The sequence below is a fragment of the Puma concolor genome, chromosome A3 (assembly GCF_028749965.1).
Source record: "Puma concolor isolate L17-30 chromosome A3, mPumCon1.1.hap2, whole genome shotgun sequence".
Lineage (NCBI taxonomy): Eukaryota > Metazoa > Chordata > Mammalia > Carnivora > Felidae > Puma > Puma concolor.
This window is the reverse complement of record NC_141669.1, coordinates 21,125,318-21,143,637: the sequence shown is the minus strand read 5'-3', so window position 1 is coordinate 21,143,637 and position 18,320 is coordinate 21,125,318. Positions and strand designations below refer to the sequence as shown.

General features: G+C 42.7%; 1 protein-coding gene across 1 annotated transcript in view; it reads left to right on the top strand.

Annotated features, from left to right (window-relative positions):
- HADHA (hydroxyacyl-CoA dehydrogenase trifunctional multienzyme complex subunit alpha) overlaps nucleotides 1-18,320 on the top strand; it is a 49,667-nt gene that overhangs the window by 26,483 nt on the left and 4,864 nt on the right. The window contains exons 8-14 of the mRNA XM_025927125.2: nucleotides 580-702; nucleotides 1,189-1,307; nucleotides 3,561-3,617; nucleotides 5,745-5,854; nucleotides 11,043-11,177; nucleotides 13,431-13,602; nucleotides 15,907-15,993. Coding sequence (XP_025782910.2) covers nucleotides 580-702; nucleotides 1,189-1,307; nucleotides 3,561-3,617; nucleotides 5,745-5,854; nucleotides 11,043-11,177; nucleotides 13,431-13,602; nucleotides 15,907-15,993 — 803 coding nt within the window. The remainder of the gene's footprint in view (nucleotides 1-579; nucleotides 703-1,188; nucleotides 1,308-3,560; nucleotides 3,618-5,744; nucleotides 5,855-11,042; nucleotides 11,178-13,430; nucleotides 13,603-15,906; nucleotides 15,994-18,320) is intronic.

The following is an 18,320-nucleotide window of genomic DNA, read 5'->3' as shown; positions in this document are numbered from 1 at the left end:
TTAGAATTCCACAAATGTTCCCTGAGGAAGACTAGCTTTGCATTTGGCTTCTTCTAGTTTCTGATCTTTTGTGCATGACCACCAAAAACTGATCATTTCACTTGCCCACAGGAGCATCCTTCTGCTTGAGCCAAGTCTAATCTTCAGCCGACACCCAAAAGCGTAACATACCCTCAGAAAAGAAAATGTCCAGCAATCATCAGTTCACCTCAGACAGGCTTTTCTCTCTCTGGAATTTTAGTTCACATGGTCCTCATTGCTTCCACCACTCTCTAGTTTCTTTACAAATGTGATTTTACGATTTATTCATTTTTGTCCAGTTTTGCAGCAAGAATACAGGCCTACTGAGACCTTCTTCATCTGACTCAGAATTGTTGGAAGCCAGACTGAAAGGGCTTAAGACCTTGTTTTCTATCTAGAGGACATTGTTGCACCATTGCTCAGGTGGTGTTTTTTTTGTTTTTTTGTGTTTTTTTTTGTTGTTTTTTTTTTTGAGTCCATAGTTCAGGACTCTTGTCTGACTTGGAAAGCTGTGCTGAAAGTGATTTACATTCCAATCTATTGTGTTCATTTTTACAGGACCAGGACTAAAACCTTCAGAGGAACGGACAATTGAATATCTAGAAGAAGTTGCAGTTACTTTTGCCAAAGAACTATCTGATAAGAAAATCTCTGTAAAGAGAGACAAAGGATTAGTAGAAAGTGAGTGTCTTTATTAAAGAACAGAGATAAAGTTTCTTTCCAGGGAGTTTAATTTTATTTGCTGTAAATTTGAAATGAGAAAGAGGTAATAAATGCATTATCTACTCCAAGCATGGAGGCATCCTTAAGGAGTGTAACAACAACTCTGCTCTAGGGTTCTGAACCTTACACTAGTTGGTTAAAGCCGTTTTTTTAAACTTTTTATTTTGGAAAATTTTAAGCATTAATACGAGAGTGGAATAATAGTATAATAGTGTAATAAATACCCGTGCACCCAACACCCAGCTTTAGCATTTATCAACTAAACCATGTGTATACAAGTGCTTAGGTTGCAATTTGGATTTTTTATGTCAGAGTAAAGAGAAGTTCTTTCAGATAGCTGCAGTTATTGCATTTTTATGGAGTTTACAGAACAAACTAACAAGGAAGGCTAGGCTTTTTCCATGAAGTATCTAAAAGCATTTTTTTTTTTTTTTTTTTTTACAGAATTGACATCATATGCCATGAGCATTCCATTTGTCAGGCAACAGATTTATAAAAAGGTGGAAGAAAAAGTACGAAAACAGACCAAAGGCCTTTATCCTGCACCTCTGAAAATAATCGATGTGAGTCTTCACCACATATTCCCACATTTCTCATATTTCCTCCCTTTGAATAGAGCAGTATCCTTTATTGCCATTCTGAACCATGTGTTCCAGTACCAAAGTTCTTAATTCTGCTAGTGCAGTACTCACTAAAAATGAAGGAGGAGCATAGCAAGCTATGTGAGGGCTCATAAACTGACATATTTGGTAATAAGTAGTTCCAGGCATAATGCGTTTAAAACTAACTACCGGTTATAAACCAGGAAAGGAACCTATGTTATATCAGTATAACAAGGCCAGTAAAAGATTGGGAATTAATTAAGAGGTAGTCAAAACAAAATTGATGGCCTCAGTCTAAACCATTGTCAGTACCTAAAATATTTCATTGACTTCTCCTTTGCCATTATTATAAAAAAGATGTAGTGATACAGAAAAGTTCTGAAAAAGATCAAGGAGGGGGTGCCTGGGTGGCTCAGTCAGTTAGGCCTCCTATTCTTGATTTCAGCTCAAGTCATGATCTCTTGGTTCGTGGTTTCGAGCCCTACGTCAGGCTCTGTGCTGGCAGTGCAGAGCCTGCTTGGGATTCTCTCTCTGTCCCTCTCTCTGCCCCTCCCCTGCGCTCGCTCACGCATTCTCTCTCTTCCCCCCACAAAGTAAATAAACTTTAAAAAGAAAAGGTCAAGGAGGATAACTAAAATGATCACAGGGTTAAGAACTTCTGTCTAAAACTCTTCAGTCTTCAATCCAGAAAGTCGAAGATTAAGAGAACATATAATCAAAGACTTCAAATATGGAGAATAAATCAGTCAACAGATATGTTTTGAGGAAAAGACACCAAAATGTGTAAAATATGACACGTAATTCCCCTCCCCCATTCATCTCCCAGCCTGGGCTGGGGAGATTAGACATGTGTATGTGGTAAGGCAGGTAACTGGAGTACAAGAGGCATTAGATGCCAGCATGGGATCACTGTCAGATAACGGGGAAAGAGGAAGATTGTTAAATGCACAGAGGAGGGAACAATCACTATGAACCAGAGAGATTAGGAAGAGCCTCATAGAATTTGACCTGAGCCCTGAAAAATGTATAGAGAGTAGGCGAAGAGAAAGTAGTACCTGGTAGGATGGGCATTTTGAGCAAAGTTACAGAAGCCAGAAAGCATGAGGCTCTACAGGGAACATTTCATGAGGTCGTTTTTGTAGGAGAATAGTGAAATGTCTGCCAAAAGGCAGAATGAGCCTAGATTTTAGAAGATTGACAGGTAATGAATTTGGAAATTTCACTTTTGTTCTAGATAGATCATAGAGATCATGGTAGTAGCAAGTAAAAACAGGTTAGAAGGAGAGACAAAGTAGACACCTGAAGTTGGAAGCCATCTTGGTAACTCAGACTTGATGTTAGAGTAAGACCCCAAGGTCGAATAGTAAAAATACAAAGGTAGTAACAGAATTGCCAAAGAGAAGAGATCGTGAGTTAAATTTTAGAAGTGTTGAGTTTAGATGTTTCAGGAAATGCAAGCAACAGGAGTGTACACAAACAAGTCAATTAAGAATGTAGGTTTATTTATCTGTTTGTTTGTTTTTAATCAATTTGTCTTTCCCATAAATTATGGTGAGTGATTACAGGGTCACTTCTTCGTCGTTTATACTTGCCATTGTACTTGAGATAGTACTTCCCCCAAACGTTAAGTTGAATCTATAGAGTTCATGAGCCACATGATAAACTAGATGATGTGCCTAGGGAAGAATGCACAGAGGTTCGAGAAAAGGGCTCAGGGGGGACCTCTGGGGACGTGCCTGTGTTAGGAAAGCAGGGGACAGTCTGGAAGAGCAATTTAAGCAGGAGGGAAGGGAATTAAGAAGAAAAGGGAAATCTTTTCTTGGACTTGGGCAGCGCTCCAAATCCAAGAAATGGACAGAGCTGATGGCAGCTCTCTCACTCGCTCTCTCTCTCTGTCTCTCTCTCTCTGACAAGATAACAGGTCTAGAGGTGGATAAGGAGGTAGAGTTTGAGCTGTGGAAACTCTGTCTTCCTTTCCTACTCTGACTTTTATTTATTCCCTTCTGTTTCATTTCCTTGGATTTTATGCAAGGCCTCAGAGATGGACAATAAAGTCAGTCTTAAGCAGCCGCTCAGTCCTCCTGGCTTTCTTACTCCAGTTCCAGACTTTTGACCAACTCTTTGAATACTAACAAACTAGCAATTTTATTCAGCATTATTGGACATCTTGCCTACCCATCGCAACAATGAACAGGTGCTTTATGTATTTTTTAGGCGGTAAAGACTGGAATTGAGCAAGGGAATGACGCTGGCTATGTCTCTGAATCTCAGGTAAAGTTATTTCCTTTCAACTTTTTATTACTAGATACAGGAAAGCCAAGATCTAAAACTCTGATCTATAAAGCTGAAAAAAGAAAAAGTGCCCAAAGCCTACCCCAAATTTTTTTCTTCCAGTGGTTATCACTGATTACGATTGATTAATCTCAATGAGTGAGTAGATATTAAAGAACACCTTGGTGGTCCCAGCTGTTCGAACTTCCTTTCAGTAATGAGGGTTTAACTAGGGAGAGCAGAGCCAGAGTTCTAACCCTTTCAAAATGAATCACTTAGATGTTTTTGTTCTGAGTTGAGCTGGTTTTGTTGTGATAAAATGAATACATCGATAGAAAATTGTGTTTCTTACTTGTTAGGGCCTTGAGGTAAGACTTTGAAGGCCAGCCTCTCTTGGTGAATTAGAAAATGGAAGGAATTGTCACATACCCACCAGAAGAAGACAGAGGGGCATATGAACCAGGCTTACCTCTTCCACTTTTCCAACAAGTTGGTGATACTGCAGATTTAAGTGGTGTAGGTTGTTTTTTAAGTTTTAAGCAGTCCTTGAAGAATGGATTGCTCTATGATAATAAGACAAAAGGTATCTGAAGAGCTTGGGACTAGTTCAAGAGAAAACATGTATTGTACTGGGTCGCTTATTACAGTCCACTCTGATTTAGACTTTTGTCTCCGATCCAGGTACATGTATACATATGTACAGAAAAATTGAAGCATAGGTTTCACGGATCAATTGTTGTCCTCACCACGTACGTTGTATGCAGTATGTCCTATCTGTTCTACTTACCACGGCCCACTAAATTTATGACAACCGATGGATCTCTACCTGCACTTTGAATATCACTGGTTTATTGAATAAACTCCACATTATTAGGGGCGCCTGGGTGGCTCAGTCAGTTAGGCATCCGATTTCAGCTCAGGTCATGATCTCACCGTCCGTGAGTTCAAGCCCCACATCAGGCTCTGTGCTATCAGTTCAGAGCCCGGAGCGTGCTTCAGATTCTGTGTCTCCCTCTCTCTCTGCCCTTCCCCCACTCACGCTCTGTGTCTATCAAAAAATGAATGTTAAAAAAAAATTTTGTAGTTAAAAAAAAAATTTTGTAATTAAAAAAAAATTAGTAGAACATTGTTTTATGTTCTATTGTTTCATGTTATATTAGGACATGAGAACAACTTTATTAGGGGGATTCCTCCTTTGAAATGCTATCTGTGACCATACCAGTTAATTCTAGTAATATTGATGATGATGATGATAATAGCTGACATTGAGACCCTAGTCACTTTACTAGCGGTCTCATTTAATTCCAGCAATACTGTAAAATAAGTGTTGTTTTTCCCGTTTAAGGATAAAGAAAGCTTCACAACTGGAAAATGGCAGGGTCAGGATTCAAACCCGGTTCTGTCAAACCCTGACTCTAAATCTCATGCTGAGATTTGCTCTCCATAAGTATTAGGGCACTTTTCAAAGTGGCAGGTGTCACGTGGGGTGGACCAGAGTTGGGAGTCCTACTGCCTGGGTGTGAGTTCGATTTCTGTCACTTTAGGTGTTGTGGTCGCTTAATTTGTCCGGGCCTCCTCTTTCCAGCCTTTAAAATGAGAAGGTTGGTTGAGATGACTGTGCAGGTCTGTTTGGGCCCTGACACTCCAGTTCCGTGAAAAAGGTTGGTTACTGGGGCGCCTGGGTGGCTCAGTCGGTTAAGCGGCCGACTTCAGCTCAGGTCACGATCTCGCAGTCCGTGAGTTCGAGCCCCGCGTCGGGCTCTGGGCTGGTGGCTCAGAGCCTGGAGCCTGCTTCCGATTCTGTGTCTCCCTCTCTCTCTGCCCCTCCCCCGTTCATGCTCTGTCTCTGTCTCAAAAATAAATAAAACGTTAAAAAAAATTAAAAAAAAAAAAAAAAAAGGTTGGTTACTGCCACCTCTGGTGTACATAGTCTGAGAGTTCCGATGTATCCATAGCGTCTTCAAAACAGTTGTCGGAAAGTGCTGCAGGTGAGAAGGCCCCACCGCACCCCAGAGCACCCAGGGCTTCACGTGTGTTACCTCTGCTCTGCAGACAAACCTGACCGAAGGAACCCCCGTCACTGAGACTGTGAAGTTCCACCTTTTCTTGTTCTCCTTTACTTTTCAGAAATTTGGAGAGCTTGCAATGACCAAAGAATCAAAGGCCTTGATGGGACTTTATCATGGTCAGGTCCTGTGTAAGAAGAATAAATTTGGAACTCCACAGAAGGACGTGAAGTAAGTTAAATGCCACCTAGGGCGACCTTGTAGGTTTCTCTACAGAGCTAGATTTATACCTTCGGTCTTCCCTATGCCTCCTCTGTCCTGAGCACATTAGATCCCTTTTCCTATTAAGAACTTTTTGACTTTCAAAGTGCTGCCTGGGCTGAGTTTTCTCCAGGCGCCCCCCGCCCCGCCCCCCCACAAAAGGGCTTCTATAGAGGCTTTCTTGTCTCACTGTTGATGTCCCCTGGAAGTCTGGTTTACATCCCCTGTTCCCAAAGCAAACACACTCTGCACTGTTTAATGGTCTTGTCTCTCCCTGTGACTTGAGATACCATCTCTGGGAACTCATACTTTCTCATTAAAAAAAATAAAAACTCGTTCAGATTATTAAAGGCTTTTCCTTCCTCTAGCTTACAGCCTAAACATTAAAGATTCTACTTGCCTGTTTCATGTCTCTTCTTTTCAGAAAGCCTTTCAATGCTACACTGCCCAATAGCTCTTCAGCATTTTAAATTTAATAATGCTCCGGAGTGTCTGGGTGGCTCAGTTGGTTAAGTATCCGACTTCAGCGCAGGTCATGATCTCACAGTTTGTGGGTTTGAGCCCGGCATTGGGCTCTGTGCTGACGGGTCAGAGCCCAGAGCCTGTTTCAGATTCTGTGTCTCCCTCTCTCTCTCTCTGCCCCTTCCCTGCTTGCGCTCTGTCTCTCTGCCTCTGTCTCTCTCTTTCTAAAATAAATAAACATTTAAAAAACAAAATTTAATAATGCTCCTAAACTCACCTTCTAGCTCAGTGGTTTCCATCCTGGGCATTGTTGCCCCCCCCCCCCCCCCCCCCCGCAGCATCATTTGAAGATGTCTGGAAACATTTTTGGTTGTCACAGCTGCTACTGGCATCTAATGAGCCAGAGGTCAGGGATGCTACTAAACACCCTACAGTGCATGAAACAGGCCTCTAGTCTGGGGTGCCTGGGTGACTCAGTCGGTAAGTGTCCAACTTTGGCTCAGGTCATGATCTCGTGGTTTGTGAGTTCGAGCCCCGTGTCAGGCTCTGGGCTGACAGCTCAGAGCCTGGAACCTGCTTCAGATTCTGTGTCTCCCTCTCTCTCTCTCTCTCTGCCCCTCCCCTGCTCACGTTCTGTCTCTCTCAAAAATAAACATTAAAAAAATAAAAAATAAATGGGTGCCTAGATGGTTCAGTCGGTTAAGCGTCTGACTTCGGCTCAGGTCATGCTCTTGTGGTCAGTGAGTTCAAACCCCGTGTTAGGCTCTGTGCTGCCAGTTCAGAGCCTGGAGCCTGCTTCAGATTCTGTGTCTCCTCTCTCTGCTCCGCCCCTGCTCAACGTTCTGTCTCTCTCTGTCTCTCAAAAATGAATTAAAAAAAAATTTTTTTTTTTTTATTTTTTTTTTCAACGTTTATTTATTTTTGGGACAGAGAGAGACAGAGCATGAACGGGGGAGGGGCAGAGAGAGAGGGAGACACAGAATCGGAAACAGGCTCCAGGCTCTGAGCCATCAGCCCCGAGCCTGACGCGGGGCTGGAACTCACGGACCGCGAGATCGTGACCTGGCTGAAGTCGGACGCTTAACCGACTGCGCCACCCAGGCGCCCCGAATTAAAAAATTTTTAATAAAAAAAAGAAAAGAAAGAAACCTAATGAGCCACTCCAAACTCATATATGAGTATGATTCATATATGCAGACCCCTGTCTGCATATATTTTTTACTGTCATATGTAGATAGCATATACCATCTGGAAAGGTGTTGTTATACCAAATACACAAAAAAGACAGGCAACATCCACATGAATCTCATCTATAAGAAGAAATAAAAAAATGAGAATCAAAATACAAAAAACAACCATAATACAGAAGAAAACTGTAACACAACACTTCCAAACTTGAATTAAATATCCTTAAATAAGTATTTGCAGATAAGAAAAAATCACCTTGGCTCAGAAATACAAAAACTTAGGGACGCCTGGATAGCTTAGTAGGTTAAGCGTCTGACTTCGGCTCAGGTCACGATCTCACAGTTCGTAAGTTCGAGCCCCGCATCAAACCCTGTGCTGACAGCTCAGAGCCTGGAACCTGCTTCAGATTCTGTGTCTCCCTCTCTCTCTGCCCCTTCCCCTGCTCATGCTGTGTCTCTCTCTGTCTCAAAAACAAACATTAAAACAAAAATTTTTTTAAGACATTCAAAAACTTAGAACTAAATGGGCAGAAAAATAGGATGATATAAGAGTTGATCTAACTTGGGAAATCAATTGAGGAAAAAGGTAATATCATCTTAGAAATGAGGATTTAATTGGGAATTCACTATAGGGTACTCAGGGCAGAATAGGTTGAACAGAATTGAATAAAGAACCTCGAAGAACTGAAGAAAGGGGATCCTTTTTCCTGCTTTCCCAGTTGTAACACCTCTGCTTCCTCCACTTCTGTCTCTCTGGGCTCTTCCCTCTCCTTGGATAGTGACTTGAGTTCCTTATCTGTTTTCTCTTTTTATAAATTCATTTCTTTATGCAGAGAATGCATTCTTATTCTCTTTAAGAAAACTGTTTTAAATGAGATTAAATATTAACTGATACTGTTTTGTGTTTATGGTTTGAATGTTGTAATATAAAAGGGACCCTTCGGTATAAAGCCTGTAACTTGCTCTTTGTATTCAGTGGTATGACTTGGAGACTATGTATATTGGTACATATCAATTAACTCCTTCCTCTTAATCTTTTACTGCTGGATTGATGGCTGTTTCCAGTTTTTCATTATTACAAACATTGCACAACTGTTCATCACAGCCTGTCATCGTGTGCATAAGTTTCACTAGAGTACAGAATGAGATGTAGAATCATTGGGTCATAGAGTATGTGATTTTTAGCTGTAAGAAATTTGCCCTCCAAAGTAGGGCAAAGCATACTTCCATCAGCCATGCAGTGAAAAAAGCAGTTTTTGTACATCTTCACTGATGCTTTTAAACTTTTTGCTAATCTGGTAGGGGAAGAATATCCCATTTTAATTTGCATTTCCCAGTTTGAGTTTGGCAGTTTGAGTTTTTTTCTTTAGTGAATTGCTTTATATAAGCCCTTGCCCATTTTACTGGGTTGTCCGTTTTGTTCTGTGTTTTGTTTTTTTTAAGTATATTTATTTTGAGAGGGGGCTGGAGAGAGAGAATCCCAAGCAGGCTCGATGCTGTCAATGCAGAGCCCAATGCAGGGCTCAAACCCACAAACCATGAGATCATGACCTGAGCCAAAATCAAGAGTCATGCTTAACTGAGACACTCGGGCATCCCGTCCTTTTTTGTTTTTTTTTAAGTAATCTCCGTGGCCAACTTGGGGCTCAAACTCATGACCGTGAGATCAAAAGTCACACACTCCACTGAGTAAGCCAGCCAGGTACCCCTGGGTTGTCTTTTTTTAATTGATAATATGCATGTTCTTCATTTCCCAAGTTGTAATTCTTTGCTGCTATATGTTGCAGATTTCCTCCTATCCTATGTTTATCTTAATTTTTTGAGGTCATTTGTCTAACAAATTTTTAGTTTTCACACAATAAATGTATCAATCTTTTCAGTCCCTGTTTTTTGTTTTTTGGGGTTTTTTTTTTTTTTTTTTTTGAGAGAGAGAGAGAGAGAGACAGACTGAGCATAAGTGGGGAGGGGCAGAGAGAGAAGGAAAATCCCAAGCAGGCTCTGCGTTGTCAGCACAGAGCCCCGTGCAGGGCTCGATCATGAAATGTGAAATCATGACCTGAGCTGAAATCAAGAGTCAGATGTTTAACCAAGTGAGCCACCCAGGCGCCCCTCAGTCTGTTCTTTATATGTATGTGTATGTCTCTATCCTGTTTTCTCATTGTTCTCCAGTTACTTAACATTAACCATGTAAGTGTATTACTACAAAGTTACATTTGAAAGTTGCTTCCAGGACTTGAAATTAGGTTTCCTTTTTTGGGTCATAAATATGATTTCTGAACATTATAATCAGAATTGTTAGGAATGAAACTTTAACCTGTATTACAACTCTAATTTATGTCTACATAGTGCTGTAAATTTAGGCTTCTTTTTTGAAGGAAATTGTTCTGGAAAAAATTTTTTATTTGCTCTGGGAGTATGGCATATTGCTCTGGAACTATGGAAAACTAAAAAGAGGGGTGCCTGGGTGGCTCAGTCAGTTAAGCGTCCGTCTTCGGCTCAGGTCATGATCTCACAGTTTGTGAGTTGGAGCCCCGCGTCGGGCTCTGTGCTGACAGCTCAGAGCCTGGAGCCTGCTTTGGATTCTGTGTTTCGCTCTCTCTCTGCCCCTCCCCTGCTCACGCTCTGTCTCTCTCTGTCTCAAGAATAAATAAAACATTGGGGCGCCTGGGTGGCGCAGTCGGTTAAGCGTCCGACTTCAGCCAGGTCACGATCTCGCGGTCCGTGAGTTCGAGCCCCGCGTCAGGCTCTGGGCTGATGGCTCAGAGCCTGGAGCCTGTTTCCGATTCTGTGTCTCCCTCTCTCTCTGCCCCTCCCCCGTTCATGCTCTGTCTCTCTCTGTCCCAAAAATAAATAAACGTTGAAAAAAAAAATTAAAAAAAAAAAAAAAGAATAAATTAAACATTTTTTTAAAAATTTAAAAAGAGTAATCAGGTATGATCTCTGGCCCATGAAATGCTTACAATGTAATTGAGAGGACAAAAATAATGTGGATATATGGAGGTATTGGGGGATAGCGGGGTTAGGTCTAAAAGCAAAGAAGCCATCCAAGAGAATTTTGATCTAATCCATATAAGGAGTAAAATTGGCACAAATTTCAGGAGAAATGAAAACTTACTGGAAAATGGTAAAATCACTAACAAGTTAAATGGAAGAAATGGTATGTCTTTGGACACATCACTGCAAATTGGCTTTTGTTTGGAAAACAGAAATACTCATGTTGACTTCAGAATAAACCAGGTTGTTTTGTTCTCAGTGATCTTAAGGTATGATTGAAGATCAATATAGTTCTGTCTTCTTGTGTAGGCCAACTCTTGTAGACCTAATGGATTTTTGCATTTAACTCTGAAAATCAGTCACTTATTAAAGGCATATTTTTATAGATAAAAATTGTTTTAAAATACCTTATCGTTGTGCCCACCTTAGTTGGTGGACTGGATTATAACTTAGGCAGTCTCCCACTTTTACTGAAGTGATCAGTTTACCAAGAGTCATTTATGCTTTCCTTCTAGGCACCTAGCCATTCTTGGTGCAGGGCTGATGGGGGCCGGCATCGCCCAGGTGTCTGTGGATAAGGGCATAAAGACCATCCTTAAAGATGCTACACTAGCCGGGCTGGACCGAGGACAGCAACAAGTGTTCAAAGGGTGAGCCAGCTCTCTGCTTCTGTCAGCAGAATGCTGTTTGTTTTTTGCCATTACAGGTTCCTTTTTCCTGAACGTGGTGAGTACTGGATGCTCAGTAGTTAAGCTGTTTCCTTTGATTTTTAGAAACCGTGATTCCTTTCCCTTCATATTGTTGTACATATTATAAACCATGAACATCACTGGAATCTGTAATGTCTGAATGCAGGAGAGAAAACTATCAGATATTTTTAAATGCCATTTATTTTATGCTTTGGTATCAAGACTAGAAATCCTCGTGTTTGTGAATTTTGATAGTTTCCATTTCACTGCTGTATTGTCATGGAACATTGAAACAGCATGACTCTGTGGAAGAAGAGGATGTGAGGAAATGTGTCATAACTGCAAATTGAAGGTTGGGGCTGGGATCAAAACTCGTGTACCTTATATTTCTTGGCTGTGTTACTGTGGAGAAGCAGGTAACAGATTCGGTTGCACAATGTCTGAGTCTTTACAGAATGTGTCTCCATCTTACCTTTGAATTAATAAAAGGTGAATATTATTCTCCCTCCTGCCCACATCCTCCTCCTCCTCCCCTGGTCCCCGCTCCCTGTTTTGCAGAGGGGGAAAAGCAGAGCAGCAGCTTGGCCAAACTAGGAACTGGTTTCAGCTCAGTTCTCCGCTCCAGTGTAATGAATAAGCTTGCTGCACTTGGACTGCCCTACACGTGACTTGTAGTTGAATGAGCTTTTTTCTTCAATGCGTTATGTAGCTTAATCATGCTTGACCTCTTTTTTGCAGAGACTCTCTTCTGCTGCTACTACTGTGCTACCCAAGACATGGCAGGTTTAATCATTTTGGCAGATTATTGTAAGATAGCAAGGAGTTGGAGTAAACGATTCTGAGCACCGCCCCCCCAAATTGGCATGTGCTAGCTAGATAACAGTGTTGCCCTGAGACTAGCGTGTAAGCATCCCCAAACACCATCTCCTACGGTCACTGAAATGAGAAATTGCTGCTCGAGAACAGGTGCCACTCTGTCTCTCTTGGAGTTAGGTGCCCCAGGTTTCCCTCTGTGCTTCAGAAACGTCAGCCTCTGGCAAGTGCCCCTCACCATACTGCTGACTGGGCATACACGTGTTTCCTAGCCTCTCTTGGAGACAGTTTCAAGATTAGGCATTAGAATTAGAGCAACTCATGATGTTTTGAACTCCGATGAGCATTTTGTTTGCTGACTGCTGACACGGTTGTCAGAAACCAAGAAATTTGATTGAATACTTGTCTGAACTTACCCTGTGGCTTTAATTTTTCTTTTGGTTAAGGAAATTAGCGAATGTGATTCAGCTCCGTTCTTCATTCAGAGGAAAACTCTAGGCAGTTATTCTGAAAGTGTGGTCAGATTAAAACCTAAGAGAGCCTGTTTTTCTTGGCAGTGAAAAGTAATCAGTTAAATGTCTAAATCGCAGAAATCATTTTTAACTCCCTATGGGAAATAAGAAGCCTTGAGTTAATATTTTATGTAATCAATACAATGTGCTACCACATGCTAACTGGGAAGTGGATTTAAGAATGAAAGAAATAGGGGTGCCTGAGTGGCTTAGTTAAGCATCTGAGTCTCGATTTCAGCTCAGATCGTGATCTCACTGTGAGTTTGAGCCCTGCCTCAGTCTCCATGCTGACAGCACAGAGCCTGCTTTGGATTCTCTCTCCCTCTCTCTCTCTCTCTGCCCTTCTCCCCTGCTTATGCACTCTCTTCTTCTCTCAAAATAAATAAATAAACTTATAAATAAATAAGAAAGAATATAAGAAGTCATGCTTGGTCTCTTTTCCAGAAGGTTCTAATTATAGAATAACAAAATGATGTGTAATCAGGTAGAAGTCCATGTGGTCTAGGACACGTGTGGGGTGTTCCCTCTGTTAGAGAGTTACTAGAGCTGCTCCTTTGTTTTGCCACTCTAGTGTTTGCGTTTACTCTTCTGGACAAATTTAACTGTTTCAGGAGTAACAGAGTTTATGTAAGTTCTGCATTTAGAGGCATCTTCTAGGAGAAAGAATGTGGATTTGGGGGCCGGCCTGTCTTTGGCCCCCTAGTGCCTAGCCATTTGCCCGTGAATCCCTTTGAGCCTGTTTGAGGAACTCTTCTTTGTCAAAATGGGGGTAAAAGAAGGGCCTCACAGTATTGGTTGAAAACACATAGTGTCCCGTCTGGCTCATGGACGCTCAGTAGATGTTAAGTTTCCTATTCTTCCCCTCTGACTAGGACTGTGTTTCTTCTAGATTGAATGATAAAGTGAAGAAGAAAGCTCTGACATCATTTGAAAGGGACTCCATTTTCAGCAACTTGACTGGACAGCTTGATTACCAGGGTTTTGAAAAGGCCGACATGGTGATTGAAGCTGTTTTTGAGGATCTTAATCTTAAACACAGAGTGTTAAAGGAAGTAGAAGCGGTAAGTAAGAGGCCTGTTGTACTTGAATCCCAGTGAGTGGAGGACACGGGCTGTTTTTTGTTTTGTTTTTTTAAACAGAAACTCATGGTTCTCTTTATAGGGCTGTTCATTTCCAAACATCAGTTTTTATGTCAATTCGTGCACACTACGTAGTTACAAAAGTCAAATCTGAGTCCTGAGGGAAGAAAATCAAGTAGTTTATTAACCTAAGCACAGGGTTCATTAGCATTCCGTGGGAGTTCAGTCACCCAGACCTACAGATAACCTCAAGGAGTATAGCCAGCTTTCTTGACGTTTTTGGTTGGCTACAAGCCGTAACTATACTTCTTCAGGTCTAGTCCACAAAGGAGGTAGGGGAGAAATTTTTTCCCCTGGCAGGTTTCAGATGCTCACTTTGTGGAAATGCTGCTTTGGTTTTGACCCCAAATGCTCTACCTCCCATAAATAAAACAAGTGTTATAGTGGGTGGTATAAAGAAAAGGCCCAGAGAAGAAATGACAATAATCCGGACACAAGATAGAACCGGGGTCTTGACCAGCCTATAGTTACATCACTAGAATGTGGGCTAATAAATTGTGCAAATGAAATGGCACAGACGTGGCAGTACTCTGGGTGTCTTGAGTAGTGGCTGTACCCTCACGACGCCCTTCTGTGTGAGGACGGTCGCTGCTGTGTGATAGACTGAACCTAAGGGGGGTTTAGAAACTAAAGACAAGCAGCTCTTTTGGGGACAGCTTCCACTTTGAAATCCATACGTTGCAAAATCTTTCCTTTTGACAAAGTGTGATGTCGATTAGCTGAGGGGAAAAGTTCGAAGAGCCGGGTAGATTTATGTTCCGTCTGTGCCGGGTGGCCTGTCAGCTCACGTGTGTAGGTGGCGTTCCCACGGCTCCGGGGGCACCTGCCGAGGCAGTGGCAGGTAGACCCTCAGGACCGGCAGAAGCAGACACAGGCAACATGGAGAGAAGAGCGTCTGCCGGGTGACTGGGTGATGGCATTTGCTTCCGGAGTGTCTGGGTTTGGGAGTGCCGGCATGGAGAAAGGTTTGTTAGTTTTAGCGGTTGGGAAACTAGTGGCCAAGGAGAAGAGAGGGAGGAGGGATCAGATCAAGAGAAGTGCAGACTGTGAACGAGCCTGTACAGCGGTGCCTCTGGCTGCCGAGCGAGCAAAAGCAGAAGCGGTGGGGGCTTCTCAGGGCCTGGCCTGGAGCTCAGCGCCTCACTGCTGCTTTCCGTTGGTAAAAGCAAGTCACGAGACTCGAGGGAGGAAGCAGTCTCCACCTCTGGATGGGAGGAGAGACGCCGGAATGAGGGGGGGGGGGTTGTTGCCAACCGCCTTTGGAGACACTTGTTTGCTCTTCATAGAGAGTTTCACCACCAGCATGAAACGCCTCACCGCCAAGACATGCCCCCGGAGAGTCCATTAGCTCCTTGCACTTACACTCTGCTGTCAACTCACTGCTGATTAACTGAGATCATGGGGGCCTCATCACAAGCTGACCGCTAAGCCAGGCTTCGTCCACCAGGGGCCTCTCTAGAGTTTTCCCTTTTTTCTTTTTAAAGAAATCTTAATGCAGTATTTTGCCAGGTTACAATATTTTATACTCACCTTTTCAGTGTGTTGAATGTGTCTTGAACCTGATTCCCATCTCTGATGTTAAAATTTTGCCTGTCCCAGTTTGCACAAGTTTGACAGATGCGCTGTCCATGTTTTTATATAAGCAGCTGAATAAAAACATGAATAACTTGCGATCATGGACAGAATGCTGACACAGTCTGTATTAAAGACTATTCTCCAGGTTGATAAAGCTAATAGTTAATAGTATTCACGTGCCGTAGATTAATTACCGTGGTGCACCGTTTTCTAATAACACCGTAAAATGAGCTAAGCACGCACGGTATGGCTTGTTCTTATCAAAGTGAACAGTAGGGGTATCATGAGCTTTCAGACTTGAGTGCAGATCCAGACAAGAAGAGGAATTGGCACCCATGCCAGATCTTGAAACGAATGAGATTTGATTCAAAGCCATCTTGTCAGTGTTTATCTGAGCTGTCTCATTTACCTAACTGCCGAGGTATAGTCTCCAGGTTAGGATGCCGGGCCAGAGCTAGAAGACAGCTGAATGGGAAAGAGAACAAGGCTGACACACTCCCCATCTCAGAAGCCCTGGGCAAATAGTATCCACTGTCTGAGTGGTTCTGGGGGAGAGCGGGGCTGGACCCAGCTGTCACCTTTAGCTTTGCATTGGACTGCAGTCATCTCTCAGGCCTACGTGACACGTTCTTAAATGCTTTTCCTTTGCAGGTGGTTCCGGATCACTGTGTCTTTGCCAGTAACACGTCTGCTCTCCCCATCAGTCAAATTGCCTCTGTCAGCAAAAGACCTGAGAAGGTAAATTCTGAACAGAGGGAAAACCCTGAAATGTTTCCCCACCACAGGCTCCCTGAGGAAGACTTAGAGCATGAGAAGGGACTGGTGTGGACTGTGAAGTAGAGGGGTGGTGGGGTCTCCCCAAAAACTGGGCACAGAGCAGCTCATCCCATGACCACTGTGAGATGCTGGCGTAAGGGAAGCACAGTGAAAGTGTACTTTCACAGGTGATTTGCATCCCTAACGGCTGTGATTTTTTAGGTTCAGACTATAAAACCTACCTTCTTTGGGGCGCTTGGGTGGCTGAGTCAGTGAAGCATCCAACTCTTGATCTCAGCTCAGGTCACAATCTCATGGTTTGTGGGTGGGTTTGAGTCCCACATTGGGCTCTGCGCTGACAGCACAAAGCCTACCTGGGATTCTCTGTCTCCCTCTCTCTCTCTGCCCCTACCCCGCTTACTCTCATTCAAAAATAAACATAAAAGAATAATGAAACCTACCTTTATTATAATAGGTTTTTTTTTTTTTAACGTCTATTTATTTTGGGGGCGCCTGGGTGGCTCAGTCACTTGGGTGTCTGACATTGGCTCAGGTCATGATCTCACAGTTGGTGAGTTCGAGCCGCACATCAGGCTCTGTGCTGACAGCTCAGAGCCTGGATTCTGCTTCGGATTCTAGGTCTCCCTCTCCCTCTGCCCTTCCCCCATTCGCAGTCTGATTCTCTGTGTCTCTCAAAAATGAATAAACATTAAAAAAAATTTTTTTTAAATAAATGTCTATTTATTTTTGAGAGAGAGAGGGAGACAGAATCCCAAGCAGCCTCGAACTGTGAGATCACGACCTGAGCCAAAGTCAGATGTTTAACTGACTGAGCCACCCAGGTTCCCTGTAATAAGGTATTTAAACATAGGCCCACGGGGCACCTGGTTGGCTCAGTCTGTAGAGCTTGTGATGTGCGACTCATGATCTTGGGGTTGTGAATTTGAGCCCCATATTGGGTGTAGAGATCACTTAAATAATATCTTTAAAAAATTTTAAAAAAACTTTTAAAAATAAAGATAGACCCCAAAATAAGAGGGAATACTCCAAAATCTCACATAAGCTACAGAGCAGATACCGGTGACTGAGACCTGTTTGGTTCTAACTCCATATCCAGGTATGGAAAATCAGGAGGTGTGTTGAGATGTGTCCACCTGTGGGTTCACTCAGACCTCCCACCAGGACATGAAAGGGTAGAAGCACTTTCAGTGAGCATTTGGAATGATGCTTAGAGATTCATCTTTGGGCTTCTGTCTACCGGAGTAACACTAGGAAAGTGAAATCACCCAAGGAGAAATAAAACACCTCACCTCTCTGGAGGATAGCATTAGCCTCAGCTAGCCAGAGTCAGCCAAAAGTAAGCAGGAAATATAAAGGACCTTTAAGCAGCTGGATTTGTTAACACAAAGTCCTTGTAGTGAAAACACAAAAGTCTGTTTATTCCTATTCTAATAGTTTGCTAATGCAAGGTAATCTCATTTCCTAGCACACAGCAGATCGGAAGTGATGTAGGACCTGATAGAGGCACGTTCAGGGATGGCAGGAGAAGGTCATAGGGAGAAGTGGCAGCTGATAGTGTGACACTGAGGGGAGACACAAAAACAGTATAAAGGTAGATGGACAGTCTGGCCATGTCATATCACTCTGAGCACCTCTGCAACATTGAAAGTCCATAAAGGAGGGGCGCCCTGGTGGCTCAGTCGGTTGAGCATCTGATTCCCGGTTTTGGCTCAGGTCATGATCTCACAGTTCGTGAGTTCAAGCCCTCTGTCAGCACAGAGCCTGCTTGGGATTCTCTCTTCACCTCTCTCTTTGCCAATCCCCTGCTTGTGCTCTCTGTCTCTCTCTCTCTCTCAAAAATAGATAAGTAAACATTTAAAAAAAAATAAATGAATAAAGTCCATAAAGGAGAATCTTCGATGCTAACTTCCCATCTTCCCAGTGGAGTGGAACAAGCACCATGCTTTGCAGTCCTGGCCTCCAGGTATCTTGGATAGCTTCTGCCACCTGCTTCTCCTTTGCTATATAAAATTAAGGTCAAAGGGGCATAGGTAGGGTCACCATCCATCTGTTGGCTTTCCTGGGACGTAGGACCTCCAGTGCTCCAACCAAGAAAGTCCCGGCAGTCCGGGACAAGTTGGTCACCTTTGGCACAACTTTCTTGAGTGATGTAAATACATTTTGCTTAGGGTAATTACACGAGTGTATATGCAGTTGTGAAAACCCATCAATAGGAACGCTTTAAAGTCTGTACATTTTGTGTATAAATTATATGTCATATAAGCTAATTCCTTTTGCTCAGAAGTACT